This window comes from Octopus bimaculoides, chromosome 10 (assembly GCF_046866305.1).
Source record: "Octopus bimaculoides isolate indiv1 chromosome 10, ASM4686630v1, whole genome shotgun sequence".
NCBI classification, from domain to species: Eukaryota; Metazoa; Mollusca; class Cephalopoda; order Octopoda; family Octopodidae; genus Octopus; species Octopus bimaculoides.
In genome coordinates this window covers 15,967,258-15,985,316 of record NC_142937.1, presented here as the reverse complement: position 1 = coordinate 15,985,316, position 18,059 = coordinate 15,967,258, and the positions used below count along the sequence as shown (strand labels likewise).

At 36.0% G+C, this 18,059-nt stretch overlaps 2 protein-coding genes across 5 annotated transcripts in view; one reads left to right on the top strand and one right to left on the bottom strand.

Moving 5' to 3' along the window:
- LOC106883752 (uncharacterized protein C8orf34 homolog) overlaps nucleotides 1-2,163 on the bottom strand; it is a 39,649-nt gene extending 37,486 nt beyond the window's left edge. The window contains exon 1 of the mRNA XM_089358409.1: nucleotides 2,145-2,163. The gene's annotated coding sequence lies outside the window, so the exon portion shown is untranslated. The remainder of the gene's footprint in view (nucleotides 1-2,144) is intronic.
- Nucleotides 2,164-8,048: 5,885 nt separating this feature from the next.
- The window catches only part of LOC106879651 (kinesin-like protein KIF2A), a 73,805-nt gene continuing 63,794 nt past the window's right edge, over nucleotides 8,049-18,059 (top strand). For all 4 annotated transcript variants that reach the window (XM_089358400.1, XM_052971046.2, XM_052971047.2 and 1 more), the window contains exon 1: nucleotides 8,049-8,688. In XM_089358400.1, the coding sequence (XP_089214526.1) occupies nucleotides 8,634-8,688 (55 nt within the window). In that variant the 5' untranslated portion in view covers nucleotides 8,049-8,633. The remainder of the gene's footprint in view (nucleotides 8,689-18,059) is intronic.

Here is an 18,059-nt window from a genome sequence, read left to right as displayed (position 1 = left end):
GTGGCACATAAAAAGTACCATTTGAGCATGATCGTTGCCAATGGCACATAAAAAGCACCATTTGAGCATGGTTGATGCCAGTGCCAGCTGACTGGTCCATGCCAGTGGCTCATAAAAAGCACCCACTACACTCTTAGAGTGGTTGGCATTAGTAAGGGTATCCATGGTGCGGTCTTCTAGCTTGCCAGCTCTCATTCAAACTTTCCAGCCCATGCCAGCATGGAAAGCAGACATTAAACGACGACGATGATGATCAAGAAGAAACAATAATTATAAAATGATAAAAATGGTGAAAGAGCAGACAGGACCTAGATAATTATCATCATTGATTAACATCCATTTTCCATGCTGGCATGGGTTGGACGGTTTGAGGTCTGGAAAGCTAGCAGCTGCACCAAGCTCCAATCTGATCTGATAAGGTTTCTACAGCTGGATGCCCTTCCTAACACCAACCACACCAAGAGTAGTGGGTACTTTTTACGTGCCAAAGGTAGAATTAGAAGAAGACTAGCACATTGAATTTTCTGGTGTAATATCTGGATGTTCTACACTATTTCAATCATCCTTGAGTGTAGATAGCCTTGAATCCAGAATGAGTGCTACATTGGAATACTCTGATTTTCAACACTTTCAGGACCATTATATATATATATATATATATATATATATATATATATACATAACCACATGGCCAATAATTTAGTAATAATCTTTCTAGAATAATTGAATCACTATCTGATCATTTGTGAGTGTGTGTGTGTGCCATACTCTGATAGGATACTTGTAATTCAAAGGGTATAATTATTTCTCTCTTCATAATGTCATACTGATTCTACCTTAGAGTTGCATAAAGGGTGCACATGTCTATGGAATACTCAGCCATTAACATATTAATTCAGGGGCAGGTAATTCAGTCAATCAAACAACTGAATCGTCATGATCAAATGATGGAGATCTTCTCTGCTAGAGCCATTTATGACAATAGAGGAGAAACAGTTGTCTTGGGAAAAAGGAAGACTGGACAGTCTGGTACTTATTCTTCTCATTGCAGTGAACTTAATTCTGAGAGACAGAAGAATCAAACCTAGAACATGACTGACTCAGACTTATTTTATATACCTGTGAAGGTGCATGGCTTAGTGGGTGAAGTATTCAGCTCACAAATTCGATTCCTGAGCAAGACTTTATTTATGACTAGCAGAAATACCCGTCATTGACTGGGTTCAGAAAGAGTCTTCAAAAATTATTCTATGATTTATGAAAGTTATTGCTTTGATATTAAATGTTTTGTAGCGGAATATCCGCAAGCTTTTAGTGCCAGATTTCAGCCCAAAAAGTTATAATATTTTGCTAATAATCTCTTCAGCTCTTTCTTTTTTCCTACGCTGAGATTACTTAGGTAATCGAAATCTAATTTTTTTCGGAGGCATTGTAGTAGGGTGAATTAATCTATAAGACAGGGGATTTAATTCATGTTAGCAAACTTACAGATTTCATTGATGCGAAAATTGGTAAAAGTTATGGTTGAAAAGCTATTTTTACCGCTACCTGGGGGTGCCTCAGGAAAAATAAGTTGACAAAAGCACAGCCATGGTTGTGACCAATGTCCTCCTAAAATTGGAGCAACATGCATGCTAATTTGTGGACATGCATAAAGTACATTCATATACACACACACATCCTGCCTTTTATAGATATAGATAAAGACACTTTATTTCACATTGCTGCAGTTCACTCAGCTAACAAAAACGAGATGAGTAGTACCTGTATTTCAAAGGTTGCTGTGTCATGCTGAATCTTTCTGAGATCCATGTTGAGGATATGCATGTTTGTAGAGTGCTTAACCACTTGCACATTTCACGAGCAGGATGTTCTGTTGATCAGATCAACAGGAATGCTTATCGTCATAGCTAATGGAGTCCCAGTTAGTAATAAAGTAAACTTAGGTGGAATTTAAGTGCAGAACACAAACAAGTTGAACAGATACCACAAAGTGTTGATTCAACACTTCAATGGATTGACTGCTATCTTTTTAGATGTACTATGTGACTAAATAAAGTTTATTGATACATTTCTCTTGGTTGTTGCTGAAACAGTGATAATGTTAAACAATTAATATGGATCGTTTGTTCTTTGATACTAACCTACCTGAGACTGGTCCTAGTTCAATGATACAAACTTCTTGAATTAACCTTTTTGTTGATATAATTCTGTTGAAATAGACTGGTTTTGTTCCAGTTAATCTGGAAAATTATGAAAAATTTAATAAAATAACTCTACTATAATTAAACTTGAAATGAAAATTGTATATTTCCAAATAAAGTTAGTTTACTAAACCTGTCATCGTTATTTTCAATTTAGTTATAATTCAATACACATATTCAAAGGGTTAAATTGGACAAGGTTTATGCAGAGACAGTCATTCCCTTAAGCTATTTCGATTGGATAGATCAATATAAAGTAATGCAACATACAGATACACTGAGTGCTGGGTTATCTCCTGGCAACCATGAAACAATGGTGTGCATGCATTCACACAAAGGTATGTTAATATCTAAGCAAGAGTACATATATATATATATATATGTGTATGTATGTGTATATATATATATATATATGCACACACACACATTGTGTGTATGTGTAATTATAAAATGCATATATACTGGAGTATGATTCCTTTATGAGATAATAAAGGCTATTTCAATAAATATATTCATTGAATTTAAACAAGTAGGTTTACATTGGTATCTATCTATCTATATGTAGATGTGCTTGTATATTTATATATGTGTATGTGTGTGAGAAATAGGCTCCTTCATTGACTTAAATGTATATTGATCTTTAACACTTGGCTACAAACTTTGTTGGTGCAATGAGGTTAATTTAATCAACCCAGCATATAACTGGTAGTTTTTCTCCTTCCCAAACGGGAGAAAAATAGAATTGGTCGTGAGAGTCTGTAAATTTAGAATGCAACTAAATACTGATTTATTAGCTGAAGGCCATGAATTTGCATGGAAGAGTATAACTAATTACAGTGATCTATGTACTCGAGGGGTATTTATTTTATCAATTCCAGAAGGACGTAAGATAAAGTTGATTCCAATAGAATTTGCAAACTAGAATATAAAGGGATGTAATGAAATACTACAAATCATCTCGTCCATTGTTTTATATATATGTTATATATATTATCTGTGTCTCAGTCATTTTTTTTTCACAAGTTTTTATTATATCACTAGAGTAGGGTAGTGAGCTGGCAGAACCCTTAGCATACTGGACAAAAAAAGGCTAACAGTTTTGCCTTTATATTCTGAATTCAAATTCTGCTGGGGTTGACTTTGGTTGTCATTCTTTTAGGGTTGATAAAATAAATACCACTACCAGTCAAATACAGGGTGGGGTGGGGGTTCGATGTAATTGATTTCCCTACTGCCCTAAAAAACTGCTGGCCCTGCGCCAAAATTTGAAACTATCATATACCAGTGTTACTTATCACATGCTGATTAACTTATCAGAAAATATAACTATCAACTAACCAACCAACCAACCAAATAATATTTATATCAGTTATTATTATGCAGAGAGTTCCTTTTATACTCATATTATTTCCTTATAAAATTCATTTATTTAGTAAAAGAATTTATAGTCTAAGAAAATGTTTATTGTCCCATGAATGGATGGCACTTGTGTGTATATCTGTTTGTATTATGACATTCGTTCTTTCGTTCCCCCTCGCTCACATTTCCTTGCCTTCTCTTCTTGTACACCTTGTCTCATATATATACATATATATATATATATATATATATATATATATATACATATATAAATAGATAGATAGATATACACACATATATATATAAGTATGCATATATGTATATACACACACATATATATATATATATATATATACATATATATACATACACATATATATATATATATATACAGCACCCACTACACTCTTGGAGTGGTTGGCGTTAGGAAGGGCCTCCAGCTGTAGAAACTCTGCCAGATCAGATTGGAGCCTGGTGTAGCCATCCGCTTCGCCAGTCCTCAGTCAAATCGTCCAACCCATGCTAGCATGGAAAGTGGACGTTAAATGGTGGTGATGATGATGATATATATATATATATATGAATAATAACAGATGATGGATAATTACCAGCTCATTACAGCCATTTCTTGCACATTTTTAAAATAGAAGAATGAGAACATTACTTCATTGCAAAAAGAAACATTTTATCAGATGAAACATATTTTCAAAAACAGAGCTGGGACGTCCCTGTTGTATTCTGTTGTTTTTGAAATTATGTTTCATCTGATGATTACGGTTTTTTTGCAATGAAGCAATATTCTCATTCTTCTATTAAAAGATGCGTAAGAAACGGCTGTAATGAACTGGTAATTATCCGTCGTCTGTTAGTATTCATTTGATTATAATACAACATAGGGATTTACGACAAGTCGGATACCCTGGAGTATACCAACAACGTACAATCAACGTAACGTGTGCTTTGAATCAGCCCCTGAGCGCTAAATACTCACAGGGTTTTTTTTTTATAATTATCAACCGAAGGCAGTGACCACAGGTTTATCCAACCCTACTGGGTGCATATCTTTTGAAGTACCAGATTCTATCTAAATCCTTATATATATATATCTTATCATCAACATTTAACGTCTGTTTTCTATGCTGGCATCGGTTGGACAGCTTGATAGGAGCAGGCAAGGCTGGGGGCGACACTAAGTCCCATAGTCTGTTTTGGCTTGGTTTCTATAGCTGAATGCCCTTTCCTAACGCCAACCACTTTACAGAGTGTACTGGGTGCTCTTTACGTGATACTTTGCTTTAGGGTAACATATATCTTTGTGTGAATCCAGACACACTTGTTGGTTGGTGCGTATTAATGTTATGTTGATCAGAGACTAAAGCTCCTTGTTAATGAGAAACCAGCCTCATTGCTGGTAATCTTTTCAGCAGAACTAAATCAAAAACTAATGCATCACTCATCAATTACATAGGTACTAATTTACACCCAAGTGGGCTGGGGCCATTAGAAGAGCTCAGCATGTTAATATTGGAAATAGCAATCCTTCAGTGTTGGATGCAAACCGCTAACCTCTCCGCCGTTTTGTAGTATTCTACCAAATGAAGGTAAATATTTATGTATTAGAAATTTAAGGAGAGCTCTATATAATAGCTGGAAGCGGCCTACACTCACCAGTGGTGTAACATGGATTTTGGGCGGTTATCCCCTTCTTGAACATAACATACCTTCCACGTACGTTTGCCCCATCACCAAGTGACAGTACTTTGTACATCCTTTGTTACGCTACTGACGCCTCGGCACCAATTTAATTCCATCCTTTATAAAATATATAGTTATATGTAGCTAATTAGAATTAACGGTATATTATTGTCATTATTATTTGTTTTATCAAACCCGAACATGTGAAATGCAAAGTTGTTCTCAGTAAGATTTGAATCTAAGAAGACCGTTAACTAAATACTGAAGGTCATTTAGTTTACTGTTATACCATCTTAGCTTAATCACAAATCGATATTGTTAACGATTTCAAGGACATCAGGTTCGCTATGAAAGAATAGCTTCGGGGTATCTATGAACCTGAGTTTTAAAAATATTACTGCCTTTTGATCTATACGGCGTCGACAAAAAAGTACCAGTAACATAATGAAAACGATCGACAAAACTATACAGTTCCTCTCCAATAAGTTTGTATTGTACAACAATTTAACATTGTTTGACATTTCTATGACGGCATAGCGCCAGACTAAATACTTTACAATACTTCGTTTGGTTCTTTCTTCTCATGTTTTGTAATTAATCTACCGAATTTAACATCTTCGAGTAAAAAGGCGAAGAAAGGCTTGGCCTTTCACTTTGGAATCTATCAAGTAAGTTATGAAATCTGAGAGGAGAAAATTAGACATGTGTCAGGCCAAAATGAAAAAAGGATAAGGGCTTCAGTGAGGAAATATATTTATCCGTCCGTTAGTAGATGCGATTCTAGGCGATATAATAAAATAATTATTTAAAACAACTATTTGAATGAGTGACGAGCTGCGGCGTCTTGGTTGAACATGCGCATTGCTGGCAGCATTGTGGTGTCAAGTTCGTTACTAGGATGTTCTACCCCGGGAAAAAAATCAATAAAACTTTGTCTTGTCGTCTTTGTTTCAGCTTTGAGTTTATATAAAAACATAGAATAGATAGAGAGCTTGATTGCAGATTATCATGCACAGAAACAAAAGCGTTACTCTGTAACGCCAACAGAAATCTTTCTGCATTGTTTTAGGAAACTGCAGACGGGTAGAGTTCGCTTACATACAAGAGCGCGCGCACATATACACATACGTGTGTGTGTGATTATGAATGCATGTATACGTATGTATATCCAAATTTGTATATATACATGTGTGTGTGACTACATATCTAGGATACGTGTATACATGCATATATGTATTTATACATATATGCGTGTGTGTGTTTATATATATAAACTTATTTAGTTCTCAAGTCGGCCCTGATTGAGCAGACTTATGATCTAAAATAGTCCAACTGTGACCATCATATCTTGTTAGGATCACACTATCTAAAGTCTTTCCTTTTTTTTTTCGTCTGTAGGTTGTGATTTAAGTGAGGCGTGGTTGCTATTTCTAGCAAGGCGAGCGATTATGCGTGAGCTAAGTTGGTTGACGTCTCCTACTCTGTATTTTTCCTACCTTAACTCCTACCCTAATAGTAGTTAAAGGGAAGATCTGGGGTAAGTTAACATGTCACTGGCAGGAATGTGACAGGTGAATTCAAAATCGTACTCTTCAATAGATAACATTGCAAAAAGTAACATACATATATGAAACTTGAAGTCATGTGGAGTTGAGTCAAACTGTTATTAAAATATGTAACGCCTACCAAACGTGTTGAACGCTATTTTCTTTCATTTGTTCGCTCATGTATGTGTGTACGTTTGGAGAGAGAGAGAGAGAGAGAGAGGAGAAATTTGGAGTGAAGCTCCAGCTTCGAATTAATAAAAGGTGTGTATATATAACGAGTTACTGGGTATATTTATATTACATGCAAGCTGAATGGGATGGTTTGTGAATAGTAATTGTTCGTCAGTTTGAAAAGTTACAAAAACGAAGGAATATCAATGCAGTCGCTCGGTTCGCTAGAAATAGCAGCCACATTGTCCCCCCCCCACACCATCATAGCGTCTTTAAAAAGGGAAGACATTTCCAGATACACTATAAGTACGAAATCTTTTAATGACAGTTCAATTAAAGCTGCTACAGAGACAAATAACGCCCAAAATGTATGATATTCTCGATCTTTCTCTCATCCCGAAATATAATTTTCTTTCCTTTTTTACCTGTGCACCAACTTATACGCGGCCAGAGCAAGCAACCACAGCAAAATAAACATATACACACATAACTAAATAAATTAGAAACCACATTTGATGCTGAGGTAGTCATTGAGAAACTCCATATGAATGAGCAAATAAGACGGACCTTATACATGGTTGTCCGAGATGTGAGAAATAGCTGCTAAATCACACCCTAACAGTTCTTAATAAAGAGAGAGATGTAATTGACATTTAAAATCATGAAATGGTCATGGCTGTTAGAACCCCTTTGAACTTCTTAATAAGGGGATAAACAGCACATGAATGAATAAATGAAGGGAGCCTATACATGGTTGCCCGAAATCTGAAAGAACTGCCAAATCACACCCTGACAGTTTTTTTTTTTGAAAAAAAGGACAGAACTGACAGTGTTGTCATAGACATAGAAAATTATGAGGAGATAGTCATGGCTGTTAGAACACCTTTGATCTGCTCAATCAGGGATGATCTGGAGCTAAACAACACACGAAAGACGAAAAAATCAAACTGAAATGGTAAGCAGCAATTAGTTGAGCAGGTGCGTTATTAGCCACGTGATGCCATGTTTGGTGTAGTTACTAAGCTGCAGTAAAGAGACGGCCGTACAAGCGGAAGTTGCGCAAGCGCATGACAAGTTTGAAATTTGCTAACGGCCGCCACTGCCGTTCCTCGAAGAAGGGGTCTGGATATCTTTGTTGATTTTATGGTCTGAGCCTAAACTACCAGGGGCGGAATAGGCGGTATTTAACTATTTGTGGATGGTCAAGATTTGGTGGGCCAATTTTGTTGGCGCAACAGCATATATGTTGCCTTTTCTTTCTTTTTTGTTTTAGTTAATTAATTACACACAAAGCTTTGGGTTGACATTTATTATTTAGCTTAGCCTCTGTCTGTCTCTCTATCGTCTCCTTCACTCAGTTCTCTAAGGAACGAGAATGAAAGCTGCCTTGACTGTTCTTCTGTCGTTAGTCTGACGCCTGCTGTAGTTTAAAGGCTTCCAATAGAACAAATGTGATACCTTTTTTTTTCTGCGAACAACTAAATAATACTACACTTCTCAGACACAACCATACACAGACACACACACATATACAGAGAAACAAACATTTATATTTATACATACACCATTTTTTAAAAACAACATTGTATTAAAACAACAGCAATTGCCAACGAAAAGGGTTATAAATTGAGAGAAAGAATCTCCTTACACTTCTACCATGGAATTCGGCCGCATCTGTGTCGGCCTGAACGTTGATATTCAACGAACTGATGGCAAGTATTTTCTCTTTCATTCAATTGATTGAATCCATCTTAACTCTTGTTTCTTTACTCTCTTGATCTCTTTTGTGTTAAATCCATTGCATTTTTTCTTCTTGACAGGAAAGGCCTCTAACATTCTAAATTTGATCGCATTACTTTTCCCCATTTAGACTGTGTCCCGCAATTTATTCATTTTTTTTCTTTTTGGTTCTGTATGCCATAGCTGGCAATAAGGTTGCTAGGATACACTCACCAACATTAAACTTGATCGCTTTTCTTATATAAAATCATGTTCTCTCCCAACACGAGAACATAAAACTTTCTTCTCAACTTTGGAAAGCTTTCTCTGTTCATAGTTTCTTTATTCCCCCCTCTTCCTCTCTCTCTCTCTCTATCGTTCTCCCCCCTTCATGTTGCATTCTTTGTTTTCTATTCCCCTCCTTCAACTGGACAATCTTGAAAAAAATTAACACTAATTAGAATCGGATCAATTATTAAAAATTTAACAGCATTACACTCACATAAACACGTTTTCAGATAAAGTTTATTTTCTACTAAAGTATTCATTGTTATGGGAAATTAAAAATGGATTTTAACAATGTTGACAGATTTGTTATATATATATAATATGTGTGTGTAATATAGTATTATAAATGTAGTTTCATAACAGTCAATTCACGTTACAGAACGGTTTCGTGTTGTAGAACCTTCCAAATGTGAAAAGATAAATTAACACACTTATGTTTGTGTGTGCGTATATAATGAACTCTATTGTCTGTAGGTAACTTGATCTTGTTCTGGACCTTATGGAATCTCCCTAAATAACAGTCGACATATTTTGGTTCCCCACTAAATAGAATTGGGTTTCCGTTCCTCCTGTTTCTGGAGGGGAGAAAGCGATAATAATATAATACACAGCTGCTTAATTAAGTTTTCCCCCCAATCAGTCGGACTGACTAGATATCACACATGTGTTTCTTTCTCGCAGACATATTTACCCGATCCTGTTGGCGGGGAGATTAATTTGAGAGAGGAGAATTTTATATCCGTTATCTGGTTGTTAAGTCTGGGATATTATCATGGTTTTCATCTTCCTTTACCATACCAGTTAGTGTATGGTGTATGACATGTAGTGAGGATTTCAAGCCGGAAGTGTGTATCAACAGTGTCCCCCTAAAACCAGCAACACCTGTAGACATTGAGGCATTGATGTAGAATAACCCCCGATTGATCCCGAGTTGCTATGGCATTTACCTGGTCGTGCGCTCTCCTCGTCCCTTCACTATTCACCAAGAATAAGTCATATCAGAAAGAATAAAAAATCTTGATTGATTTTTTAAAAATCCACACAACGTATCTTATTGTGTGTGTATAGGTGTGCGTGCGTGTATATGTATGTATTAATACACACACACATACATATGTGAGCATGTACATATATGTATGTGTGATATATACATGTGTGTGTACATACATATATATATATATATATATATATATATATATATATATATATGTATATTTATATATGTATGTGTGTATACAGGCATGTATAATATGTGTGAATGTACGTATATAAATATATATAATTCATTTCTGATTGTATAGTTATTTAAATCAGTCATTCAAACGTTATGTTTCATGACTCCACCCATCCCGTCCCCTCCCCACTATCAAACAGAGCTGTTTCACACTTAACAATAACTATATTTCCAGTCATGATGTCCACAGTAACCCCATTTCTAAATAAATATTCCTACATTACGTAATTAATTGTCTTTAATTATTATCTTAATTAGAATTTGAGTTATTTTTGTATACATTTCATTTATTTCTCGAATTGTTTACCTTTCTGGAAGCTAAAAGAAAGAAGAAAAAATACATATTTAAAAACCCCGATTTACTGCAGATAAATATATTTAATTTTTAATTAATTATTTATTTTGATTTCAGAGGATTAGTCTGAACGAGGGGATGTATATTGAAACAATATTACTAATCTTTGCAATATTAATAATTTACAATTGCGTATATTATTATTACTAATCTGTAACAGTTTTTACTGGTTACTTGCCCGTTTCATCCATCTCATGTTCTTTTTTCAAATTCACCAACGAATTGTCATTGGTGAATTATTAATGGTTTTTGATTTTGAGGGTAGAGAGAGGAGTCAGTCCCCATACTATCGACACTAACCTACTACTAATTGCTACTTTATTTTATCGACAAGAATATAAGGCAAAGTTGACCTCGGTGGAATTTGAGACCCACCCAGGACGTTAAAAGCCGGAACAAATACCCTCAAGGTATTTTGTATCTGACGCTCTAACGGTTTTGTCAATTAAACCGCCAATTTTGATAATAATGTCTCTAGTTTAGACAAAAGGCTAGCAATTTTCAGAAGAGGGGCTAGTCGGTGCCATCGTCCCCAGTGCTTAGCTGGTATTTTTTTATTTTATCGACACTCAAAACTCAGAGTGTCGGAAGAATTGCCTCTATGATTTTCTCCGATGATACAACGAATAATATTAATAATAATTTTCAAATTTTGATACAGCAATTTTGAAGGAAAGGAGTCGCCCAGGGAGTCTAGTCGATACCATATCGACTCCAGTATATGACTGGCACTTTATTTTGTCGACTTCGAAAGGATGAACGGAAAGGTATTTGAACTGACGACCTAAAGAGTTGGCACAAAATACTACAAGGCATTTTTTCCTCGCTCCTTTGACGATTTTGCCAGTCCATCTACCTCTTCATAATGTTTTAAAAATTCTAATTTTGGCACAAAACCAGCTATTTTGAGGGGTGGGGTAAAGTCGATTACATCACCCCCCAGTATTTGCATGGTCCTTTATTTTATTGACTCCAGAGAGCTGAACTGCAAAATTGACCTCGGCGGGAGTTGAACATAGAATATTAAAAAGCCGGAACAAATTACCGCAAGGCATTTTCCCTCCTCGACGCTCTGGTGTTTCTGCGAATAAATAATAATAATAATAATAATAGAAGCGAAATAGCAGCCAAGTATTTAGAGAAAAGGTGTTTAGAGACTTAAAAGTTTGAATGTTATCTGTCAGTTGATTAAACTAATCTGTTTTTTCCTCTTTATATTTGCCCACCCGACTGCCACCCGTTTCTCATTTTATGCCAGAATCAACGGCAGTTTCCTTTTTCTTCTTCTCCTCCGCACCTAATAATAATTCATATTAGTCATTCCCCGACCAAACGTGGTTCTTGTAGTGGTTAGGTTCTTCTGATTTCATAAAACCCATCCCAACAACTTCCAAAAAGTCAAAATGCTAAATGGCGTTTGCTAATTAATATTCTATCTATTCTATAATGATAATGCAGTTATAAAGCTAAATAAAGTCGCTCGTTCTACTTTGTACTTACATTTGAAAATAACAAGATTGACCTTTTGTAACTGTTCTATCCTTTTAAACCTGTTTTTTCTTTCTTTTTCATGTATACTAAAAACGGTTTTACACTTTTGCGGTTGTAGCAGTTTCGGTTAACAAGTCTCGTTTAATGCCTATAATTTTGTTTTCGATATAAAATAATGATGATAATAATAATAATAATAATAAACCTTCGTAAATGTCTTTTGTATGAGTCATAATAATAATAATAATAATAATAATAATAATAGTAATAATGGTTTCAAATTTTGGCACGAGGCCAGCAATTGGGCAGGTGTAGTCGATTATATCGAACCCCACCCCCCGCCTAGTACTTGACTAGTACTTTTTTATCGACCCTGAAAGGATGGTCTCGCTGTGATTTGAACGTAGAATGGAAGAAATGCTACTAGATATTTCTTTCGACGCTCTAAGCGAGTAGGTAGAAACCTACTCGCTTCATTATTGTTATTATTAATAATGGTTTCGAATTTTGGCACAAAACCAGCAATTTAGAGGGAGGATTACATCGATCCGAGTGTCTAACTGGTACTAATTTTGTCGAACGTGAAAGGACAAGTCAACCTCGGCAGAATTTGAACTTAGAATGTAAACGCGAATGAAATGCTGCTGAGCATTTTGCCCTGCATGCTAACGATTCTGCCAGGTCACCACCTTAAGCTCAACAAATTACAAGGGTATGGGAGGTTGTCAATGCCACATTGACCTCAGTACTGCATATCATTTTGGTCTTCTGCTTTAAATTCTGACTATATGGGATGATATTGAGTATGCTAGATGAGTAGCATCTAGAGGTGGCTCAAAGGAGAGTGGAAACTGATTGCGCAAAAGTGTGCAGGATGGAATATGTGCATCTCTGCTTTTGTGTTACTATAATTGCAGCAGCTGATAGTGCTGTAGTTATAAAAGTGATGAAGGCATGGGTGTTGTGAAGATGGATTGAAAGAATATAGACTAAACTATATCCTTTTAGGACCTCATCTTTGCCAGGGTGGATGGTGTCTTCTTGAGCACATTGAATTACCAGTCATCTCAGTCTTGTGTGTGCATGTTCCTTTGTGTTCATTGGTTTGTAAGCAATGACTTCTACCAGTGTCATTGACTTGCAGTCCCACCACAAAAGAATAACCAGCCAGGCTTCCTAACATTTCTTAATATGTTGTATGATCTTTGAAAATAAAAGGCTCCTTAAGTGCTGCATAAAACATGTCTGGGCTGTTTGTAAGTGGGGAGATTATTACCTCCTTTGGAAACAAGTTTGGGTTGGAGACAGGACGAGCATACAGCTGTAGAAAATCTGTCTCGGTGAACTCTTTCTAACCCTTGCAAGCATGAAAAAGTAGGCATTAAAAGGATGATAATGATGGAAATCAGTTTTTTTTAATACCTCTTCTAAATTATGAATCAATAGAACATCAATCTCACTGAGGACAAGTTTGTTGTCTGTTTTCAAGAGTAGGTAAAATCAGTTCAATTCAAACACTTGGTACTTCCTTCCGTGTGTAGTTTTCAGCCTTTATACTATAAACTTGTTCATCTTAATACACACACTTTCCTCTCCTCCTGATCATAGTTTGCTTACAATGTCGTCACTCAAGCACGCTGGGCGAAATGCTTAGCGGTATTTTGTCTGTCTGAGTTCAAATTCCCCCGAGGTCGACTTTGCCTTTCATCCTTTTGGGGTTGATAAATTAAATACCAGTTGTGTACTGGGGTCGATCTAATCGACTGCCCCCCCCCAAAAAAATTTCGGGCCTTGTGCCTAGAGTAGAAAAGAATATTACATCTTTGTTATTGCTGACAAGCTTAAGAGATACATCCTTTCTGATACCAATCTACCTGAGAACATCCTTGGTTCTACAATATAAACTTCCTGTTTTAAAGTGATATAAATTAAAAACCTTTTCCTCAGAACTCCATGTTAATTTATGTTCTAAACACCTACTTAATAATGACAATTGTTTTACGAAATTCTTCATTATTTTCAAAATTATTGAAACGGGCACAGTGTATTTCAACAAATATATGGTAACCAGGATTAATCCTGTTGTTTAGTTCTCTTAAACATTTTGTGCAAATAACTGTGTGATGGAATCTTTCCTCTTTTCTGTAAACTGGTCACTCATATTACAGATCTGCTTTAAACAAATTTCCTTTGTCTTTTCATCTTTGAATGAATCCCAGTGTTGCACATATAAAACAGACAAGTTTTCTTGTCATCTGCTGTGTGTGGAATCCATCCATCCCTCCATTTTCTTCAACTATTATTCCTGGGAGGATCCTAGGCAGGGAATCCTCAGACACTGCCTCCACAGGGTCCTATCAAAAGCAATTGTCATTACACTTTCCTGTTGGATTCCCAAGCATGACCATCTGTGACTATGGATATATTTGTGTGTATAAATCGCATATCAGTGTGTACCCCCTCTATATACCCAGGTTTTCACCAGCCACTGCACTACTTTTGGCCATTCTGCTTCTTTGGCAATACGCTGCCACTTATATTATGAACCCTGTACTTGCCATCTATCTCTCTCTTCCTTTATCCTACCATCTCATATTTTGATTCCCATTCCTTGTGAGTATGCCCTGGCACTATACCACCATCTCTCCTACACCCTTGCTGTTTCCCACTCTCTCTCTCTCACCAGGTAATCATGTACCTCCTCTACAGCAAGACACCTGTTTCTGCTTTTCTGTCTCTCTGTCATACTCAAACCTTTCATTTCTCATCATCTCGCACAAGATCACCTCCAATACTCCCTCTCCTCTCAGAGGATCTTTGTCTTGCAAGTTACTTGGTGACCCTGCTAATGTTTGGTGCCACACAATAAGCATGCAGTCCACACTGTAAAGTGGTTGGTGTTTCGAAGGACATCCAGTTGTAAAAACCATGCCAAAACTAAATTAGCCTGTGCTTGTGCCATGTAAAATGCACTAAGTCCACTCATCTGAGTGGTTGGTGTTAGGAAGGGCATCCAGCTGTAAAAACCATGCCAAAACAGACACAAAAGTCTAGTGCAGGCTCTAGCCTAGCCAGATATCCTGTCAAACTGTCCAACCCATGCCAGCATGGAAGGTGGACGTTAAACAACAACAATGATTTTATATATATATATATATATATATATATATATATATATATATATATATAGATGCATTATACATACATGCATATGTACACAAGCTTTATACAAAGAAATATTGGCATTCACAGAAAGAGTATATATTTGAATCTTAAGCACTGTGAGAAACAAACAACACAATATACGTATTAGTTGATCAAAAATGTTCCATTCTGTCTTTAGTATATCTGGGATTATATTATCCAGTGTCTTCCTATTTTTAAGACTGTTGGCTGTGATTTGAGGGAGATTACTAGATTAGGCCACCACACATATCTCCTTCTCTTATGTCTTCTGTTTGGTTGATGTGAGTCTTAAAATTGCTCTTCTATCTTTCCAAGATTTTTTTTGTAATAATCATTGTTATACAGACTCAGATATGGCTGTGTGGATAAGTTTGCTTTCCAACCATGTGGTTTTGAATTCAGTTCCACTGTGTGACACCTTCAACAAGTGTCTTCTTCTCTAACCCTGGGCTGACCAAAGTCTTGTGGGTAGATTTGGTTGATAGAAACTGAAAGAAGCACATCCTGTTCGTGTGTGTGTGCATTATGTCTCCCTGTCTTCACATTATGTGAAAGATGTAAATGAGCATTACCATCATACAAGGGTGTCCTTTGTTTACAATCTTCCATGAAAGATATATCTGACCAGGAGGGAATATTACCTTGCTTGGAAAAAGGTGAGGGATGACCAGACGACCTTCCTCTCACCAACCCTTACTTGTTTCCAAAAAAGGTGATATTTCCCTCTCACCAGACATGTCTCAGAAGATTGGGAACAAAAGATACCACTATGACAGTGATGCTTGTTTACAGCTACCACTTGCTGTGATGATGAGGAGGTACAAGCACATGTGCACACACACACAACAGGTTTCTTTCGTTTTCTGTTGACCAAATCCAGGGTTATAGTAGAAGACACTTGCCCAAGATGTCGCACAGTGAGACCGAACCCAAAACTATGTGGTTGAGAAATGAACTTTTGCTTTGGTCTGGGCGTAAGAATGATTAAGATGGTTGCATTGATGGTAGCTGTTTATTAAAGAAATATTGGAGATAAAGTTTGAACAGATTTGATATTTCATGCCAGTTATTGAAGGTTAATTAAAACAACAAGAAAATGTTTTCTGTGATTTACAGTGGGAAATTATTTGCTCCATCTTATTGTGAGAACGGCATTTTAATAAAGGCATGTTTTGTACTTAAAGACCAGGCTCACTCTTATGTAGGGATCATAATCTAGGATCTAAAATATGTTAGACTGGTGAAGTCTGAAGCTGCTTCCTCTCTGCTGTAGTCCTCCTCAATCAAAAGGGATAGTAACCTAGTGAGCACTTTGGTTACTAAGTAATTTTGACAACTCTTTGCTTTCACCCACACTTTATTTACATACATTGAAGCAATGACAAAAAGGGGGTCTTCAGTATACCTGAAATGTGAAGGAAAAAGATGATGGATAATGAAACGAATAATCTCTGGTGAATTAAATGTAATGTAATAAATGATTACATATGTGTGTTTAGTTATAATCGTCTTGTGGCTTCACTAGTGCTGGTGCTACAAGAGAAATCAAGGAAGAAAGAAAATCACTCAGTACTTTCTGTAAAGTGATTAGTGTTAGGAAGAACATACAGCTGTAGAGGTGATGTCAAAGTAGACATTGGAGCATGATGCAGTGTTCTGACTTGTCAGATCCTGTGAAACCAGCTAATCCATGATAGCATGGAAGACAGGCGCTAAAAACTTCATGATGATGATGTGAGGAAGAGGCAAGCCCATCCATAAGTTTTATTTTTTTCTCACAGTTTAGGAAATAGATTAGGAATATGTAACACCCGAATTATAGTGAGGATACAAAATGGTTTGTTTTTATGAGTTAGTTATGATGTATGTATAAGTTATACTACAGCACAGCTGAATATTATATTGTTTGCTTGCAAGGTTCATTGTACCAGTTTGAATAGTTATGTTTAATATATTATTAGTACAGTTAGGAGTTTAAACATTATGGTTTATTGAATAATTTGTCAGTAAGCCAACTCCTGTGAGCCATTAATTAAACCAAAAATAAAAATAATGATAAAATAAAAAATAATTTTCCAGTCAGAAACTGTGTTGTTCAGCCTTAGATTAAGCAGCAACCCTCTTATGGCGTTTTTTTTCTTCTTTTTCTCTTTTCTTTTTTTTTTTGTTTTCCAACTTGTTTCCTGTCAAACTGCTTGAAGAGGAGTTAGAAATAGTATTTCTTGTTTTTTTTTATATATATTTTTATTTTTATTATTTAAAAAAAAAAATTCAGTTCCTGATAGATTGTATATACCCTCATGAATCAATAAATACTCGGTAGAGATTTTATCAACATTGCTTCTGTTTACTGTTTAGATTTTCTACATGAAAAGAACTTGGAGGAAATACTCATTGAAAAATAAGTATATATAAAAAAAAAAAAGATAAAAGTTGCAAATATTTCCGCTTGAAGTTCTTGAAGTTGACTTGTACAGACCTGTACAATTAATGCTACATAGTTTTTGTATGTTTATTACTGCAAGAGTCCTAATATACGTTGAGTAAGGCGTTCCTCTCAAACCTATATATCAACTTGATTGCAATATGGGGGTCAATGTTATTCGTGTAATTCTGTAACAGTTACAGGCATGGCTGTATGGTAAGAAGCTTGCTTTCCGATCACATGGTTCCAGGTTCAGTCCGACTGAGTGGTACCTTGGGTAGGTGTCTTCTTCTATAGCAGCCTTGAGCCGACCAAAGCCTTGTTAGTGGATTTGGTAGATGGAAAATGAATGAAGCCTGTTGTATTTATACATCTATGTGTGTTT